This window comes from Misgurnus anguillicaudatus, chromosome 9 (assembly GCF_027580225.2).
Source record: "Misgurnus anguillicaudatus chromosome 9, ASM2758022v2, whole genome shotgun sequence".
Taxonomy (NCBI): domain Eukaryota; kingdom Metazoa; phylum Chordata; class Actinopteri; order Cypriniformes; family Cobitidae; genus Misgurnus; species Misgurnus anguillicaudatus.
In genome coordinates, this window is record NC_073345.2 from 24,184,687 (window position 1) to 24,204,656 (window position 19,970).

Consider the following 19,970-nt stretch of genomic DNA (forward strand, 5'->3'; position numbering starts at 1 on the left):
TGAATATACAAAAAGTTATCTGAAATTATCAAAGCCCATCTGACGGTTATCCAGCTTCACCTGCACGATCGCCTGCTTTGAGTCGCACCGAAGTGACGTCATCACCCTCTCTTCGACTGATTGGCTAGAGGAGGAGCTGTCAATCTAAAACTAGCGGACCAATGGTGATGCTTAAATCCGCCCTGATTTGCATGAAACTCTAACTGCAACTTTTGGAAACGCAAGCGCAGAGTGTGGAAATAAGAGCGAGAGAAAAAACAGCACAAGCATACAAAACAAATAAATATGAGCAGAAAATATTAGAGAGAAGAAATAAAGGAGTAATATAAACAAAGAAAATGTCGTTTTGTGTGCAGTTTGGATGGCTTTGCATTCGTTTTTCGGTTTTGTGCAATTTAGTTTTGGTTCTGTTTAGAGATCAAATTTGCGCTTGTTGTTTTTTCATTCACGCATATTATTTTTTGATCCATGACCTCAATACATTAGGCGGGAAATTTATTCCATAGTTTTGTGCCCTCTGTGTAGGTTATCAATTTAGCAGAAAAGTTTGCTGTTCTCACCGTTTACAGGCAGGAGGTGAGCGCACGTGAACGCGCTGATGACGTATGGTGGGCATTCAAATTACGCTTACGTATGAGGGACAAAAATGGAAACGTCCGTTCGGACCGAAATCTATGATTTGTTGAACATTTTTTGGTCCTACGCCTTTCACAGATAACATACATTTCTACAAATACATTTAAACAACTTAACACAGTGATTGCTATCAGGATTAATAATACCTTACATTTTACCTTACATTTATATAGCGCTTTTCTCAGTACTCAAAGCGCTTTACATATGAATGGGGGAATCTCCTCAACCACCACCAATGTGCAGCATCCACCTGGATGATGCGACGGCAGCCATATTGCGCCAGACCGCTCACCACACACCAGCTTATTAGTGGAGAGGAGACAGAGTGATATAGCCAATTAGTATGAGGGATGATTAGTAGGCCAATGGGCAAGTTAGGCCAGGATGCAGGGGCACACCCCTACTCTTTTCGAATGACTGGGATTTTTTTAATGACCACAGAGAGTCAGGAGGTTTACCATTTCATAAGAAGGACGCTGCTTTTTGACAGTATAGTGTCCCCATCACTATACTGGGGTGTTAGGACCCAGACAGACCACAGGGTGAGCACCCCCTGCTGGTCTCACTAACACCTCTAGCAACCTGGTTTTCCCAGGAGATCCCCTATCCAAGTACTGACCAGGCTTAACCCTACTTAGCTTTAGTGAGCAAGCTGTCTTGGGCTACAGGGTGATATGGCTGCTGTAAGGAGACTTTTAACCAGCATAACAAAAAATGTTTCAGGATCAAATCTGTTACCCTACCTTTAACTTTGACATGTAAAAATCCCCTGGTGAAGCTTTTTGGGCACATGAAAAACTCCACACAACGGTTAGGTGGGGCAGGAAAAGAGTCCAAACATCAATAATAATCATCAGCACATGTCTATCCCTCGGGAAAAGATGCCATGAAGGCGGACAGTAGCATGTAAGTAAAGAAAACAAAGCCACAGATAAACTTTGCCATTTGGGCCTGAGAGTGTTTGGTCAGACGGACAATGGCATGCCAGTGTTGTCATAAGGTTTTGTTCATAATTGACCGATAATGTATTTTTATGGAATTTAACTGCATAACAGCTGCAGCGTCTGGTTGCGGTCTTTAGATTCGGCTAATCTGTGGCCGAAGTTATGTACAAAAGGGCAATGGAAAGGAATATAAATAGAAGAAAAAAGAAAATAACAATAAATGGAAGAATAAAAGAGAAAAACGAGGAATGTAAAGGATTGGGTAAAGGTTTGAGTAGCAAAGCCAAGGCATTAAAATCCAAAGCACATTTTCCCTTAAAGAAAACAGGAGCTGCCAAACCCTGATCTACTACCGCCTGGAAAACAAGAGGAGACACACAGACAAGCACAGATGGATGAGAAACCACAGCTTCCAGAGTTGAAGACATCCTGTACTCAAATGCCTTCCTAAAAATTCTGTCCTCTTCTGTCAAATGCTTGTGTTCCTCAGCTGTGTTTTTGGCTGATTTGTATTCTGGCTGAAGAAGAGGAGGAGATGTCGGGGCTCAGAGCTGTAGCCAGCTGCACCGTGGCGCTCCGCCTCTCCTCTGGGCCTTAAATCAGAACCAGCCCACCTGCCTTCAACACAAGTGATCTGCCTCCAAAGGAGGGTGGAGGATGAGAGGAACTAACAGGCCTGGATTTACCCATCCAGTTTGCTAGATATGAGTGCATTTGGCCTCTAGACATCAGCCTCACACATTATTTAGATAATGTAATGTTGTTGTAACCAAAATTCCCCTGGAACCCGACAGAGGTTTATTCAGCAAACCCGCCCTGATGAGCCTCACCAATATAAATCTTACTACAAAGAGCAAGGGAAAAAAAGAGAAGAGCAGCTACATGTGGGAAACGGAGTAACAATTAAAATGGGACATCTCGGAGATCTCAGAGAGAAATTTCTACGCAGCACATAGAAATACATAGATAATACATTTATGTATTTGGTAGATGCTGCAATGCACTACAATGTACACATTTTTTATCAGTACATGTGTTTCTGGGGTTCAAACCCACAACCTTTTGCATTGCTTACACGGTACAGTATGTAGGACAGAACCAATGGTACATTTGGTTAAAAAAAATTTTTTATGAAAATTGAATGACGTTTAACACCAAATTATAAAATGTGTCATTATTCCTATATGTAACCTGCCATGTACACATATTAAATCAGCAGGCTGTAAAAAACAAACATTGCAACCACTATGCCGTGTTGTCATATCCCTGCAGTCAGAGTATGAGCGCAGATACAGTACAAACACTTTCCCTTGTGTCCTGCCAAACCCAGTTCAACCTTTTCCCTCTCATTTAAACACACTTCTCCAGATTCACTATTCAACCACACACTAATAACATCTCCGCACAAAATCTCTCCAGAAATCTGGGTTGATTTACCAGAACTGGAACGGCCGAAACATGCTCGAACCCCTGCATATGCCATTTTAATCCCATTAGAGTGCAGTCAGTCCCATTTAATGTTTAAATATATTTTGCAGAAATCTACATTTTAGCCAATAATCAGGGGATAACTTGCTTTATATTAATTTAGCTACTGGGTACCACTTGCATGAAATCTTTTGCATAAACCACAGAAAAAAGCTTAGTTTAATGCTCACTTATGACTTCAATACAATGACCTGTGTCTTAACCCTTTGCTCCACAAGTCTCTCTTAAGCCCTGGTACAGTCCACACCTCATGCTGTGATGTGAACCAGGCATATTGTTTTTGACATAAGCCTCAATGGACCTTGTGTTTTGATCTGTTATGATACACAATCCATCTTTTGCCCAGGGTACAGACTACCCTGCTCTTGAACAGTCTGACGTTTGAGTTTGACAGCTGGGGAATAGAACAAGTATCATGAAGCCCAGAGAAAATAGAAAAATCTCAATCCTGGGAGGAGGGCGCCACGTGGCTGGCGAGGGTGACAGATATTACAGTCAGACAGACTAATAGAAGATTGTCCTTTATATGTGGCCACTAGTGTCTTAAACAAAGAGTCCACGATAATCATAGCACACACCCCAGTCAGACAAAAAATTATATTTAGCTTTATAAGAAATATAAACTACAGTTATTGTTTGTTATGCAATGACAAGAGCGGTAATCAGATCAGGGTTTCTCGCAGCACTTTGCAATTCGGGCAGCCCGCCTAAGCTGGGAAACCCTACCGCCTTAACTAGGTCTTCCAAAAAAAAAAATGGCTGCAAAAAAGGCCATCAAGCGCATCTCGGAGAATAGGCCACGGCCGAAATGAGAAAGACGTGGTCCGGATGTCACTGTCTGGCATTAATTTTCATCATGACACATACGCCCCGCCCCTTTGATTACCACAAACCACCACCCAACCCTACCACCTTAACTAACACATTTTCAGCGGGAAACCCTGCAGATATTAATAAAACAAAGTTAAAATAATGAATTAATAATAATAAAACATACAGTAAAAAATATTCACACAGACAGCAAATCTCAGATAATTTGGCTTCGAGAGAATTAATGGGAAATTTTTGAGTTTGTTATTAAAACCTCAGACTTCATATGTTTCAGAGTTTGGTGTCAGGAGAAAAAGCAAAGCAACAAAATACATCTAAAAGACCTCTTACACATTACAAACTTTCGGGAGTGACAACCGCATTTAAATGCGGGAGTGAAACCCCTAAATGTTCGTTTCATGTCAGAACAAGACTCACTCCCGAAAATGTGATGATTGACAAAGAGATAACCATAGCAACGTTCTGCCTTCTCTCGTGCACAGCTCTGACCAAAATAATTTAACAGCGTTATGTTTTGCAATAAACCTCCGTCTTGGCATTGTGTGCATTTTTGAGGCTGCTTCACAGTGTGCTGTCTTGCAGTGTTGCCAGGTCCTCATCTTTTTTGTACGTACATATCGTTTTGGCGCATAACCGTTAAGGCTTTTGGCTCATGAAGCGATCAAGTTTTTGGTGTTGTTAAAATGCCGATCCCAATATTTTGATCTTTGAGGTAAAGCATTTGGACTTATTTCGGTTTATTATTGGATTTTTTTTGTTTGCTGTTTTTTTTCGTGAAAGATCTGGCAACACTAGTCAGTAAACGCTCGTGCCTCTGTCATTTTCTGCACCGCGCATACAGAAGACTTTAACCCCTTCTTGACATTCATTTTTTCTGAGTTGAAAACCAAATTAATATGCAGTGTGTACGGGACCAAATTCTCCTTTCGCTCTCCCATACATCTTATTGCTGTCTAAAAGCAACATTATGGTGAGATTTGTTTATGACTATGGGGAAACAAAAGCAAAGAAAGCAAGCTGTAATGCAGACGAAAACAGAAATCAAGCATTATTTGAGCAGGGGTTGCCTGGTGAGACCAACCTTCTGCTTTGGGTCCCCTTTGCTCTTTAAAATAATTCAGTTATGGAGGGACCCCCAGTGTCATTAGGGGCCAAGACTTTGATCTCTTCTTGTTTTCCCCTTGTCTGGTCAAAAACCCAGAGGCGCAACTCAAAGGTGCAAGTATAATAATTGGCTGCGAGCGCTCTAGATTCAAAGCAGCTGTCCAGATTGCATAACAGAGCAGTTCTGACTAAAGTAAAAATGAAGTAAGAATGCTTCATTAAACCACATAAAAGAACAATCTGGAATATCTTAGTTTTATCAGCAGAGGGGCGAATAAGTGTGGATTTATGCCATGTCAGTGCATTTGAAGAACGGACAAAAACTAAAGTTACTGACCATGCAGGAGGTGCATTTCAAATATATATATTTGTTTGTTTTAAAACAAGATAGTATACATTTGGTGTCTTATGAAAAATGACACATTAAACAATCAATGAAGCACTCCGATTAAGATGCCTTTCCCTTTTGTGATTTGTAACAACGCGAATTCACACTGTAATGTTAAAGTGCCATCACTTTCTTATTTTAATCGAAACACTCTTCTCTTGTCTAAAATCACACAGCTTGTATTTGCCACAAAGCTCCCACTGTCAAAAAAGCATAGCAAACAGAACAGCTGTAGAAGTGAATCTGTCCAGGGTGGGCCTCTGTAATGCCAGCTTTTCCTGATTTTTTTCTCTGCAAGTTGTCCACTGGAATGGCTGCATCTGTGCAGAGCGACAAAACCTCCTGTGTTCGAGCACTTGGCACATGTGGCCTCACAGACACACGCTCAAGCCTCATACACGTGCACGCACGAGCTCTGGAAAGGGTGACGAGGCAGCAGTCTGCCTGGACCCCTCTAGGGTGACGGATGGTGTCAGAGGGTGGGGTCACTGTCCACTGCGTGATCCCGGCCGTATGCTGCTGGTGCAGTACAGAACCCATGCCAGTCTGAATAGTGCCCTACTAAAGGAAACACTCAGCAGGGGTTTGGCCATCTGCACCCGGTCTAGCATATCAGCCTGGCCAACTGCTGTACACCTCTCACACGCCTGTTATGCCCAGATATATTGCTACATCACTAACCATACATCCACAGCTTGAGTTGACACTAATTTGGCCAATAAAACTATAAATAAATCATGTTTCATAATTAAATAACCAGATTATTTTAATAACTTCATTGTAAAAAACAGTTTATATAATTCCCCAATCCTTTTTATCTCCACAAATGCTGAGGACCACTAGAGCACAAAAAACACCAAACAGTGGTTGAGGAAAACGCCTACCCCTCTTTTTACCCCACAGCAGGGGCAAGGGGAGCCAAAAAGATGTTAAAAGTTTGCCCTCCCTACTGAAAAATCCAGCCAAAACCAGCACAAGCTGGTAGCTGGCCCCAGCTGGTTTAAGGTGGTTTACGCTGGTCCTCCCAGCCTGACAAAGCTGGTCATGCTGGTGGGCCAGCTGGTCTTCCAGCCTGACCTGCTAAGTCCAGCTAGACCAGCTTAAAAAGTGACCCAAACACAGCTAGACCAGCTTGCTACACCAGCAAAACCAGCTAAAACCAAGCTGGAGACCATCTTAAACTAGCTCACCAGCTTATGCTGTCTTAGCTGGATTTTTCAGTAGGGCTCAGCTTCTGTTTTTGGCAGGATCTTTAAATCAGAAAACAGGCATCCACTTTTCTCCTAGGACTGAGGGAGCTGCGCCTGTGTTTTCTGACTTGTACTAGGACATTTTCTTCCTTCAATATCATTAGATTTTCCACCAGTTACTTAATGCAACAGCAATGTTTGCAATTTTAGTCTCTGTATAGAAAACACAACTGTCTTTAAAGTGTAAGTCTTCTATTTTGGTGGTTCTGAGGATTCGGCACCAGGACAAAATCTGACAAAGATTACGAAACAAACCGACTTGGACACATAAACTGGACAAATATTCTGGGTTGTCCTAGTCTCCTAAAATAAAAAAGCTTTTTCAGAAAGAAGGCCATAGCCAAACTCTCCCTGTGTGTTCTGTTCTTGGTTTCCAGTGGCATCAGAAAGCACGCTTCTGCAAATCCAGAGTGGGCATCTAAAAATAAGGGCCCGACCTCAACGCGGTGCTGCTGGACAATGAAAACATTGAGCAGAACTCACACCTAGATTCCTGTCCACACACATTGCGTTTTTCGCTCTAGATTACCCGCGGGATTTAACTTTTTTGTTCGCCTCACTTGGTTCACCAAACATTGCATGATGAGTGCCTTCACGAACACCATCAACAACAACAATAACACTTAATTTTTCCGTTATGGAGACAAATACTATTGCTACGTTGTAACTGTTGTGGAAGTCCCGAAAACTATGCTGGAAAGCCAAACACAGACATGTTTGAGTTTACAACACCATCCGAAGGCGTGCACAGGATCTTCTCCAGGAACTAATAATTCTACAATAAATCTCTCCTCCATTTTCTGATACAACCAAATGCGTCAACCCCGACAGGCTCTTTAATGACTGGCTTGTGGGATAACATGCGTATTTTCCGCTTTTACGAAATGTTTTCAACTTGCATGCACAATGCGCTTTAGGTGAACAGTAGGGCAGTTTTTATTATAAGGAATGAGAAAGATGCAAACACTGTACACTGCAGTCCCTTTCCACTGTAAACCCAGAGTAATGTGCAACTGCGACCAATCATAGCAGTCATAGTGAGTAGCGTCACAGAAAGGAGGCATTTGGCAAGATGATTCTTCAAACAATTAATTTGAGAGTCACTGGGAAATAGGTAAAAATGAAAGGCATTTTATAAAAAATAAAAGTGGGTGATTCTCGCGAAATTAGACTTATGAGGTGTCATGAAACATTTTGATATCATACAACCAATTTTTGTTGTTGTTTTCATTACCGCAACGTGTCGATGACTGGATTTGGGTTCTTTGACATGGAAATATTTATAATTAAAAAATCTAAAAAATAAAAAGCTTCAGTGCATGTTATACTATAAACATTTACAGTAAAGAAACATGTGGTATTTGGTGATCATTGGTAAATGTAGAGTCAATAATAAGGAATATAAATGTGTCCAAGAAAAATTTTCTCATCCTCTGCAACAATTTTCAATCATTGTTTAAGCCCTCAAGGAACTAACATTTTCAGAAAAAATTTGTTGGAAGGGACATAATTGACTGTAACACTCAAGATGGCTACCAGGTAAGCAGTTCTTATTTTTTCTCTCCAGATAAAAATTGAAATTTTGTTTGTCATAGTACCTAGACAACTTTTTAGTTCTCATTACCGAAACATGAATTTGTAAATGCATATATTTAATGTAATATCATGTTGCGGTAATGATAATTTTTTATAATGATAATCTAAAAAATGAAAAAAAAATTATAGGGAAATATGTTTTAAATCCTCTAAAAATAATGGTTATAGTAAGTTCAAACCTTAATATATGTGCAAAAAAAATTTATTCTGAGGCTTTTTAAAAATTCTGATGCTGGACACGGATTTGGTGAGAATGGACACTGGATTTCGTGAGAATCACCCAAATGTGTGTTTTGACTTGCATGCATGTAAACCTGTTGTTGGGGATTCCCAAAAGCATATATTAACCTTCAAATAGCATAATACGGGCAGTTTAAACACACACCCTAGCTCATTCACGCACAATATTCTGACAGCTTACAGTAGGAGAAAATGTGACGATTTTTCCCCTGTGCACTGCAAGTTTTTCCTTGTATGTTCCCGGCACTCCGTTTCCAGCTACCTGAAACACGGGCTTTACCGTAAATGTCACGAATGAAAAGCACTGCTTCAACTTTCATGAGGACTTATGCAACAAAGTCAACTACACAGCACCACAGCTGCTCTAAGCCTGGAATTTTAATGAATGACTGATGCTTTCTTGGATATCTGTGTGAGAACTTTCTGTGTTCTGTTGTTCCCTGCCTCAAGTTCTCTCTGTGACTCATTCGTTCTTCATGAAGAAGGATGCTGCTACTGATCTGTAAAGCGTGGAAAAAATGTCTTCCTGAATGCCCACTTCAATAATCAGAGTAGCATCGGGAAACAATTACAATTGCCGTTTACAAGAGGGACATTGACTGTGGGAAAAGGCCCATAAGGAATACAAGAAAACAAGCAATTCAGAAACCTCAGCAGATGGGCCTGATTGTCTGTGCTGAAATACCGCTGTCATTAAAATTCTGCACTGTTATTCTTGCAAAAATTGGACAAAGGATGACAAGGTCAGGCTGGTAATTAGGAAACAGGGCAATGCTGGAAGTATAGCCATCACTTATCTACTTGAGTGGGTTTCTGACCTCACAGTCACACGTGCAGATGCATACACATGCATGAGTGAGACTCTTCGCACCATTACGCAACGGGAGAGAGAGTTCTTCCTATCTGTGCATCTGCTGCCCACACATCTCCACATTACAACTGAGGCGAAAGACAGCATCTTTACACACTATTCCACCTCATCCTGCATCCCTCTCTTCTTTAAAGGGACACTCTACTTTTTTTGAAAATATGCTCATTTTCCAGCTCCCCTAGAGTTAAACATTAGATTTTTACCATTTTGGAATCCATTCAGTTGATCTCCGGGTCTGGCGCTACCACTTTTAGCATAGCTTAGCAGAATCCATTGAATCTGATTAGACCATTAGCATAGTGCTAAAAAATAACCAATGTTTAATCTGTTACTGGATTTCTTTCCACAGCACTGTCCACATGAACACGCAAACAACGGTATGAAGCGCTATCAAGAGCATGCCAAACCAACAGATGGGGATATATCCCTAACGGTAAAGCCATGTCAGCAAATTAGAAGCCATTACAGAGTCTCGCCTCGGCCTGAACAACAAAGTCACAAGCCAAAATTTCCGGTTTCACTGGCTACACAACAACGCTGCAAACAGAGTTTCTGAAAATCTTTACCCTAGCAGGAGTTTTCATAAAAGTTTGGTCTCAGCAATCATATAGACCGTTTCATTGGACGCACGTGCGGAGACGTGATACACATCTGGTCTAAACTTTACTTCTGGTTTCAGCTTTTTTAATGGTCTGAATAGTTGCTAAATTGAACTTTTGAACCAATACCTTGTCAAAAATAACAAACGTTTTGGTTTCCTAGGTAATCTATGTGTTGTTTATTTTGCTTGTTATTTAAATAAACTATGTTTAAAGTACTTTGTTGTTATTTATTCTTAGCGTAGTTTACCGGAAGTTACATGTTGACCACAAAAGCCGCTTGTTTATGTTGTTACTGCTGAAACTGTCTATACTGCATTTGTGTGTGGACGCATGGCAAACCGCATAGAAAACGCTACAGTTTTGAAAATACAAGTGTTTTTTTGTGGACAGGACCCAAATCGCAAACTGGGCACAGATTTGCCAAGTCAGCAAATTAAAATTGCTAAAGATTTAAACATGAACTTCATTGCTTTCTCAAAACCAAATTGGTTTCTTCAATATACAATATACAGTTCATTTTATAGCTCCATACATTTAATGCATTTAAAAAATTGTCTCGTTCGTATAATTTTCTCCTTAGCCATTTAAAAAAAACATCCGAGACAAATCTGACATTTGAAATAAATACAACTGAGAACTCAAATTTCCTAAGCTATGAAAAATCTAATTTAAAGTAATACATTTTTCTCTGGGATAACACCACATTGTTGGCAACCTGCGAGGCCTACCAGGCCTAGAGGGGTTTTATTCAGAAGCTGAATGGTCACGCTATTGATTTTCTTCTGACTTGATTTGTTGGTAAAAAGAAACTACTGTACAGCAGCTCTTGAAGGCTGACATCATCTTAAGCAAAAATGTTGTAATGATTTGCAGATAAATGATGCTTCCTTAATTATAAAGTTTATGAGATGAGCATCAAAAGAAAGTCATTACCTTACCAGTTTGGGGGAAGTAAATTAAAGAATCTTAAGAGGATCTTAATTGTAACTGTAACTGCACTAGTCCTTAAAAACTACTTTCAATTTATTGAAACCAAAATCTAACTGCGTCAAAAATAATAATTTTAAATCATATTTTGGAACTTCCCAATAGGAATTAAAGCCAAAATAATTCTAAATTAAAAAGTTTGGAAGGCATTTTTTATTTACTTTTCCATCATGTCATAAAATCTACCCACTTTCCAACTGTCAACTATTAAAACAAAGTTCAAACTTTTTATGCTAATTTTCAAGTTGGAACGAGGACAAAGAAACACAGAGCACACTGGCCGTACTCAGCTGGTGTCTATCTATCTTCAACCGCCCTCTGTGTTATCTCACTCCTGCACAAAGCGAATCTTCCTGGCATTTGAATGGACGTGCCGTGCCAACACCCTCCGGCCTGTCTGCTTCACAGCGAAGTGAGATTCACCTCATCAGCTAGAAGCGTTGGGATTTTAAGTCAGCGTGCCATATGACACTACCTCCCTGTAGCTATCCTAATAGCTGATGTCATTCTCTCTACTTTTGGTAAGAAAACAAGTTAAAGATACTGGACACTAAAGGAGTAAAACACTGCTTTAATTGTCCAAGTCCAGATTTAGTGAGCTAGGCCTATAAAGGTAAAAATAGCAGCCTGATATTAAATCACGTTAACCCAGTAGTGTATATAAATCTTAGCAAAAAGTGGATGGACATACATATTTACATCTGTGCCGATTTTTACTAAACTGGGTCTTTGTCCAGCTTGGGAGATTCCCTTCAACCGTATGTGACATCAGTGTCCTGCACCAACAGTCAAACTAACACACAACATCTAATGTAATGACACTCACATACACACATCCTGACCTCACCAATGAGTTAGCTCATCCAGTTAATTACTCAACATCTATGGCCTCACTGGACCATACAAGAGGCTGCCACAGCATCTGACTGATGCAGATGGAGCATAAAACAAAATTAGACAATAGCTTGAGACAGAAGAATAGAAAGTGACAGATTAATGACTGAATAGAAGAACAAGAAAATATAAAGAGAGCGAGAGGTTCATTGGTCTGGCAAAATCAACAAAGGCTTTTATGTCATTTATAAAAACACACACTAATTTTAGTGTAACTGTGTGTGAGGCCAGTACTCGGAGTTGTATTTAGTCATGCTACAAATTGCTGCACACAGTGTACCAGATTGGTAATGATGTCATCCATTATGTGCTGTAGACTACTACACTAGGTACTGTATACTATAAGGTTTAAAGCACAAAACTAACGATGGGTCGTTCATGAACAATTTGATAATTTTGAACAAATCTTTAATATGACTAGGGAGTAACGAGTCGTCTCAGAGAATAATTCATTCATTTTGTGTTTACCGCGCATTTGCAACATCTACTGGTCTTGTGCCGGAAAGAGAATTGATTAGTTCACATCAAGTCTTCGGTCCAAGTCATTCGTTCTCTTCACACGTGACAACCCAATGGGCTGTACTATGCTATCTGTACTGGAAAGATAAATGATTAGTTTGATTAGTGAGAAGAAAAATGATTGGCAGACCGAATGACTCGGATCCAAAGACTCAAGAGATGATCTAATCAAATCTATATCCGCTATAGATTTCCTTATAGCCTTATATTGGAAAGATCGAATGACTCAAGCAAAAAATCTCAAGACATGAACTAATCAATTCTGTTTTCGGATGGTATACACTAGAGGTCTCCACAGGTCCACCCGATCGGGTCTAAAAGTTTCATGTGCCTCAGACACGGGTCGGGTATAATATTAGCGGCATCGGGTCTCGGGTGTTTTTGCCGAATGCATCCGAAAACCCAAACTATCTCGCGTGTGTGCGTCAATGTCCTTTTCAAACCTCTCTTCTGTTTGCCAAGAGCGCGTGCGACATTGTGTGGCTGGCGGTAGGTTAATTTTCTTTGAGACAGACATGTCAGTCAATGTACATTTTAGCAGTTACCTGGGTGTCGTCTTCAAACCAATGGAGCAGCTCGCGAAATTGGTTGCGAGACCAGCGGGGTTTCTCTCTGTCGGACTGCTGCGTGCGGGACTGCAGACTGCACACACATCGGTGCCATTTACATTCGTGTCCAGTCGGGTAAAAAAAAATGGCACTAGTTTGAGTCGGACTCGGGTCTAATTCTCTTGGGTTTGTCTCGGGTCGGGTCTTTCTTTAAAAAAAATTATTTATGCACGTCGGGTTCGGGTATAAAGTGATTCGGGTCATTTCGGGTCGAGTACATTTCTTTATACACAGCCTGTAGGGGGCTTTCATGCTACAAAAGCACAATGTCTTGTACACGAGGACTGACTTGGAGGTGAGCTAATCGTTTTGGTTAGTTTCCTGTGCAGGTTTCAGAGCTTATGTAAATGACTAGAAATAATGAAATAAGCATTTTTTTGTTAGAAATGTCAATATTGTTTGCATTAGTGGGCGTTCTGGGGGAATTTGTGTAATAACACATAATCATATTCAAATGAATGAAAAGAAATAAAATGATCGAAAAAAGATTTGTTCATTTTGATGAACGAGATTCAAAGATCCGAACCAGAAAAAGGATCCGAACTTCTCATCACTACACAAAACTGTGTCTAGGCCACTAATCTATATAAATGACTGGATTGCCAAAGAACGCTTAACGTAACAGCGTGAGGTGAAGCCAGCGCAGAGTTCGAGCCGCCATCTTGGTATACCCAACCGGCAGACGGCGTCATTGACTTCCATTCAAAATCATATTTTAAATTCATCCGCTTTACAGCGTATCAGTCACGCAAGATCATTTTTAGGATATGTGTACGTAAATGAACTGTTATTTCTGGTGTTATTTGCAATGTTCATGCTTTAAATCGGGCAGGAAAATGGATTTATAAAAAACCGTTAAGGTGAGTGTGTCTGCTGCGTCCTGTTAATGGCACGGGTATAAATAAAGTTTTTTTTGACATTCAGCTATACGGTCAGCGTTATTTCTCTAAATAAGTTTAGGTAACTTGTAAGTTTAGATAACATAAAACCAGCAAATTATTGCATGCACATACGGTACAAAGTATGATTATTTATTTAGATTTCAGAATGAGCACGTTTGTCATTAATACTAAATATGCTGCGGTCTGTCTGCTGATCTGATACTGCAATGAAGATGAATGTATAATAGCTGATTAAAAACTAAAATGTACAACTTTCAGTAAATAACTATGTACATGCTTAGGACGTTTGTGTTGTAATAATGTACAGGGTAACTTTAGATATAAAAACGAAGACTAGTAAAGTGATGTTTTATCATTAAAATCTGATTGCGTCCATTGATTTAATAGAATGTTTGGGTATACCAACATGGCGGCGCGGTGGCTTCACAGTTGTGACGTCATGCGCAATCCAGTCATTTATATAGATTAGTGGTCTAGGCCTGTTGGTAACATCAGAATCACAGACAGACAAATCAGTACTCTCTGTAAGTTAAATAGTTATATTTTAAAAAATAATTATTTCTTCAAATTCACAACTTTTCTAACATTACTGTCAATTAAGAAAAGAATGGATTGGATTTATAGTTTGTCGGAAACATGGAAAAATGACGCGTAAATTTGGTTCTTTTTCCAAATAGACATACTGTTGTTTTCACAGCTGAGGCAATTGCCATCATAAATGGGTGATAATATCTTCTTGGTTCCTCTCCAAATAAAATAAGGGCCGCATTTACATTTTAATATATACTCTGAAAGGCAAACATGTGATTTTGGCCCAGTATTGTGTTTTAACCACTATACCATTTATTACCAAGTACACAAAGCATGCATCGTCTTTGTGCTAAATACTTTTAACAAATTTTTTTGTGCTAAATTTGATTCAAAACCATATTGCTATATTTTTGCAGAACCCTCAATTCTAGACTTTGGATGAAACCAGACGAAAATGCCAAACAGCTTTACAATAACAAGAACATGCAGAAGTTCACAAGAGTTCATCTCCATCACTCACCTAAATCTCCATGGTAACTGTTGTTATGGGAAGCCCTGCTGGCAGCAACAGAGTCTCCATCGTGAGGCCAGATTTGTCCTGTTTTCCTTACGCCTACAATTGTGGCTTCGGACACAACGACATGTTGCTGCCTGTGTCGTTTCTGAGTCTGTGGTGTGGGGGGGCTGCTGCTGTCAAACGAGTGCTGAGAATTCTGGGAGTTTTGAGAGGGTGACCTGCTCTTCTCTCTGAGGGGCCGACGGTAGGCTGTCGTGGGGCTGGGTGACACATGACTGGATTGTCCCGAAGAGAAGTCTTCCTCACTGGACGTCAGGTTCTCGTTAGAGCTGCAGTCTGGTGTGTATCCTCCTCCCCCACCCCCGACATCCTCAAAACTTCCAGGTGAGTAGGACCTCCTCGGCCAGGTGAGAAGGTGGTCATCGCTACCGCCATGGTCCCGCATAACGACCCTACCGTCACCACCTTCTGACATCATACCTCCAACGTAAACACTGGTATATGGCTGGAATTCAGATGGTTGCCATGGCGGCGGTGCTGGTTTACCCCCATTAGGTCTTGCAGCGTTGTCTCTACTATAGCGAGGGATTGGTTCCCCATCCTCATACTCGGCATCATACCCACAGGTGCTTTCTGTAGAGCGTCCCCTGTAGACAGGTCTAGGCCGTAGATCCCCGGCCACCGTAGCGAGGTTGCCTGGCAGTGAGTGAAGAGATCTTTTCCGTTCCATCTGCATGGCTTGGTTCCCGAGAGAGCTGATTTTGTCCGAAACCTCTCGATCGTTGACCTTTACCAAGCCCCTGTCATGATGAAACTCCACATTGGTGTAGAAAGGTTTCTCCTGGCCTCCCTTGCCAGGACTGCCCTCACTGGCTGAATGCGAGTTAGCCCGTTTGATCCTCTCAAAGTTCGATCGTAAGGCCGCCACCCCGAGCCCCATGCCCGGCTTATCCTTGGAGGATGGATCTGAGGGCAGTTCCTTGTCAGGAGGTGGATGGGGTCTACGAGGGGAGACCCCACCCCTCTGTGTGGATGGCGAGAGGCCATCTGCCTCACTTCCTGGTCCTGCCTGATGTGCCTCATATGCTGATTGTAGCTCCAGTCCATCACCGTGGGAGGCTGACTTCCTGGCAGGGGGAGGTCGTGGTTTTGCTCGGGTCTCTCCTACAGGCTGAAACCTGCTGCGCTCAGCCAGTCCGTGCTCCTGTGCGTGGAGATGCTGGGAGTCAGGCCCCAGAGCTTGCTGGTCCCCTTCATTCATGTGAGGCGGCTTCCTAAAGCCCCATCTCTGCCTGTCATAGCTCTTTCTCTCCTTCGCCAGCAGCGTCTGAAGGTATATCATCCTGAAACGCTCTTTATTCACCTCCATTTCTAGTCGTCTTATGGAGGCTTTACACTTTTCCAGTTCTTGCTCTATGCCCCCAACAGACCGCAGCTCCATCTTGGGGGGCTCCGACTCTGGAAACTGTGCTTTCCACGCTTCAATGAAACCCACAGGCTCAACCATCGTTGGCATTAAGTGTATTTGTATACACTTGTGTGAAAAAATATAAAATTGGTCAAAAACACCCCGTCAAGTGTCTCCAAGTATGCGAGAATTTATCTAAAGCAAGCCAAATATGAAAAAAGCACGAAAATTCGGTTATTCCCGCTCATAATGGAAAAAATTTAAATAACGCTGAATAAAAATGTATACAAAACGCGTCGCTCATGATTTTCCACAAATTGTCGTTAAAAGTCTCGATCTTTCTTTGCCAAAATTGTCGTCGGTGCGCTTCAGTTTTTCAACGACAGATTGACCGTTATCAAGCATGTCGCGCGGAAACAATAAAGGCACGCGCGTTCTCATCTCACGCACCATTCCGACCGCTAGCGAAATATCACGAGCACAAATCTCGGTCCCCAGCACAATGACAGCATCTGTTCTCCACAGCACACGGGATGAACAAAAAACAAACAAGAAACACAAGCTTTTTAAATTAACCTGGCAGCTTTAAACAAGACTCCGTCGCGTCTCTGACGATGTATTCCTGTCGTCCTGCGCTCACAATGTGATATCTTTTTATCACCATTATCCCAAAATCCCTTTGTGCGTGCGTCTGTGAAGAATAAAAATGTAAAAAATAATTGTAAATTGCACACAACACTCTCCTCGTTTGGTCGCTAGCTCCTGCTGTTTTTGGCGGTGATGAATTTCTCACGATTATCCCATTTTGTCTCTGATAATTAGTGCGTGAGATTTCGTGAGTCCGCTGTACGTAATGCCTCCGCTTGAAAGCACCGAGTGCTACTGCAGAAGGAAGGGGCGGGGCTACAAGACATGAGTGACAGCTCTCACAGCACGGGTTCCATTTAAAGTGACAGAATGCTCATCCAAGGAGGTCTGGAAGTAACTGTAACTGTATCATGTGGTGTGGACCGTGGGGTTTACACTTTTTGTAAAACATATAATAAGAAGCTTTTTTATGGCGCCGCTTTAACGTAGTTTGTTATATTGAATTACACTAAACACACATATTCAGTATAATGAGTCTTTTTTTGCTGGGCATACCTTGAGGTTTAATATCAAATTTATACATGTATGTACGTAATGTTCATGTTCGTGCTTTTGTGTGGTTGTTGAATCAGCAAAAATAACACATTTTGTTTTTCCGTTAAACGAATTAATAAAAATAAGAGAAAACGTCAACGTTACGTGCATTGTTTTATGGCGTCCTCTATTGATACTGTTTTGAAATAAACATAATTATTCGCTGGTTATATAAAAGATGCAGCTGTGTTTACATTCGATGATGTCATTGTATTTGGACCTTACATCCTCGTGTCATACTTTAACTTTGTCGCCTTCAAGTGTTCAATCCTAGATGTTACAGCTGCAAGGGACAGTTACGCGCTTTTATTAGCATATTTATAACTCAAATCAATAAAAAATAAGTTAATTGTGCTTTCAGTTTGCAGTTTTGTCTTTCTGCATAAGGGCTATTCAGCCAATACAGACATCTGGGTGATTCCCACGAAATGCAGACTTAAAAGGTATCCAGCATCAGATTTTTTTAAAGAGCCATTCAAGCCAATTATTATTATTTTTGCACATATAACATTAAGGCCTGAACTTACTAACTATAACCATCATGTTTAGAGGATTTAAAAAATATTTCCTATAGAAATAGAATCATCATTATAATTATCATTAGAAAAAAATATTACCGCAACATGATATTACATTTAATATATGCATTTACAAACTAATGTTTCGGTAATGAGAACTAAAAAGTTGTCGAGGTACTATGACAAACAAAATTTCAATTTTTATCTGGAGAGAAAAAATAAGAACTGCTTACCTTCTAACAATTTTTGTAAAAATGTTAGTTCATTGAGGGCTTAAATAATGATTGAAAATTGTTGCGGAGGATGAGAAAATTTTTCTTGGACACATTTATATTCCTTATTATTGTCTCTACATTTACCAATGATCACCAAATACCACATGTTTCTTTACTGTAAATGTTTATAGTATAACATGCACTGAAGCTTTTTATTTTTTAGATTTTTTAATTATAAATATTTCCATGTCAAAGAACCCAAATCCAGTCATGGACACGTTGCGGTAATGAAAATTTTCCCTTTAAATGTGGGAAAAAAAATTGGTTTGTATGATGTCATTTGAAATCATGTGCAAAATAGTACATGAAGAGATGTTTTTATTTTGATACTCTTACTTCGCATTTACTTTTTTTATCAAAATGTTTCATGACAACTCATAAGTCTAATTTCGGGAGAATCAGCCATCGCAATAAAATGCTTGAAGCTTGTTCCTCTTCTGGCATTATAGACAAAAATTGCAATTGATTCATACTCCTACTAAATTAGTGGATCTCAACCTTTTTGACTTTAAGTCCCACATTTTCAACATTTTAAAGGACCCCCAATTTTTAGCCCAAAAAATGTAAGAGATTGGCATAACTAAAAAGATGAATACTTGCTATAAGTTGTTTAAGCTTATTTTAATGCTTTGTCATCATTTAAATAATTTTAAGTCATTTTGAGGCCCCTTAGTGGGCCCCTGGTTGAGAAACACTAGACCATCTGGAGATATTGTTTTTATTTATGAACTATGCATTAATCTTTGTTGAAATGAGCAGTCAAAATACTTTCATAATAGACACAATATAATCATCTGCACTGGTAAAATTAAACTGGAGTTTTATTTGTAAAATGGTGTATAATCATATCATACCATTTAGCAGCAATGTACACAGCAAGTTGTTATATAAATATAGATCAAATTATTTGGCTAATTACAACTGAAGGCATGCATTATACTGTATAATACATGTTTATAAAACTATGACAATTTACACACAGACAAAAAAAATGCAGCAAACTCTGCTTGCATCAGCATTAGGCAATGTTAGACATTAACTCTTCATGCAGGGTATAGAGGACTGATGATGCGGTTTGATTTCATACAGACTTCCTCTCATGTCTTGGTATTGAGTCTTTATTATTGAATCTATTCTCATCTAACCATTTTTCCCGAATGCCCATGTGATCTGTCAGTGCAATGGCGGAAATCTTTTCTGCATACTCAACATGCAGGTTCTAAAACTCAAAGTCACTCGAAACAAACATGCACAACACAGAAGCCTGAGGTTCCCCGGCACAAGCAGGTGGCAGGGAAACATTTTACTAAGCATGAATGGCCAATTTAAATAAAATGAGGAACATTTTAGGAGGAAATGAAAACTAAAGTGCACTATAAAATAAAAATTTAGCAACACACGTGAATATATTGTCAGAATTTGTTTAATTGTAAAAAAATGATTACTATTTATAATGGCATATAATTTCCTTTTTGACAGCAACAACCAAATTTAGTTCCTGAGCAAGTCAGACCACAGTGTACGGACCATTGTAATAAAAACAAATTTTGTAATAATATCATTATTTCATTATTCAAATTTGATATGGGGTTAAGGAAACAACTGAAATTTAGTTACAAAACAGAATTTAAAAATAATTTGATGATAAGGTCTTTATAATATACACTTACAAATAAATG

The 19,970-nt window shown here is 39.9% G+C and overlaps 1 protein-coding gene across 1 annotated transcript in view; it reads right to left on the bottom strand.

The window, feature by feature from the left end:
• The window catches only part of bcr (BCR activator of RhoGEF and GTPase), an 84,818-nt gene extending 67,621 nt beyond the window's left edge, over window positions 1–17,197 (bottom strand). The window contains exon 1 of the mRNA XM_073871337.1: window positions 14,912–17,197. Within this exon, the coding sequence (XP_073727438.1) occupies window positions 14,912–16,424 (1,513 nt within the window). The 5' untranslated portion in view covers window positions 16,425–17,197. The remainder of the gene's footprint in view (window positions 1–14,911) is intronic.
• Window positions 17,198–19,970: the final 2,773 nt, after the last annotated feature.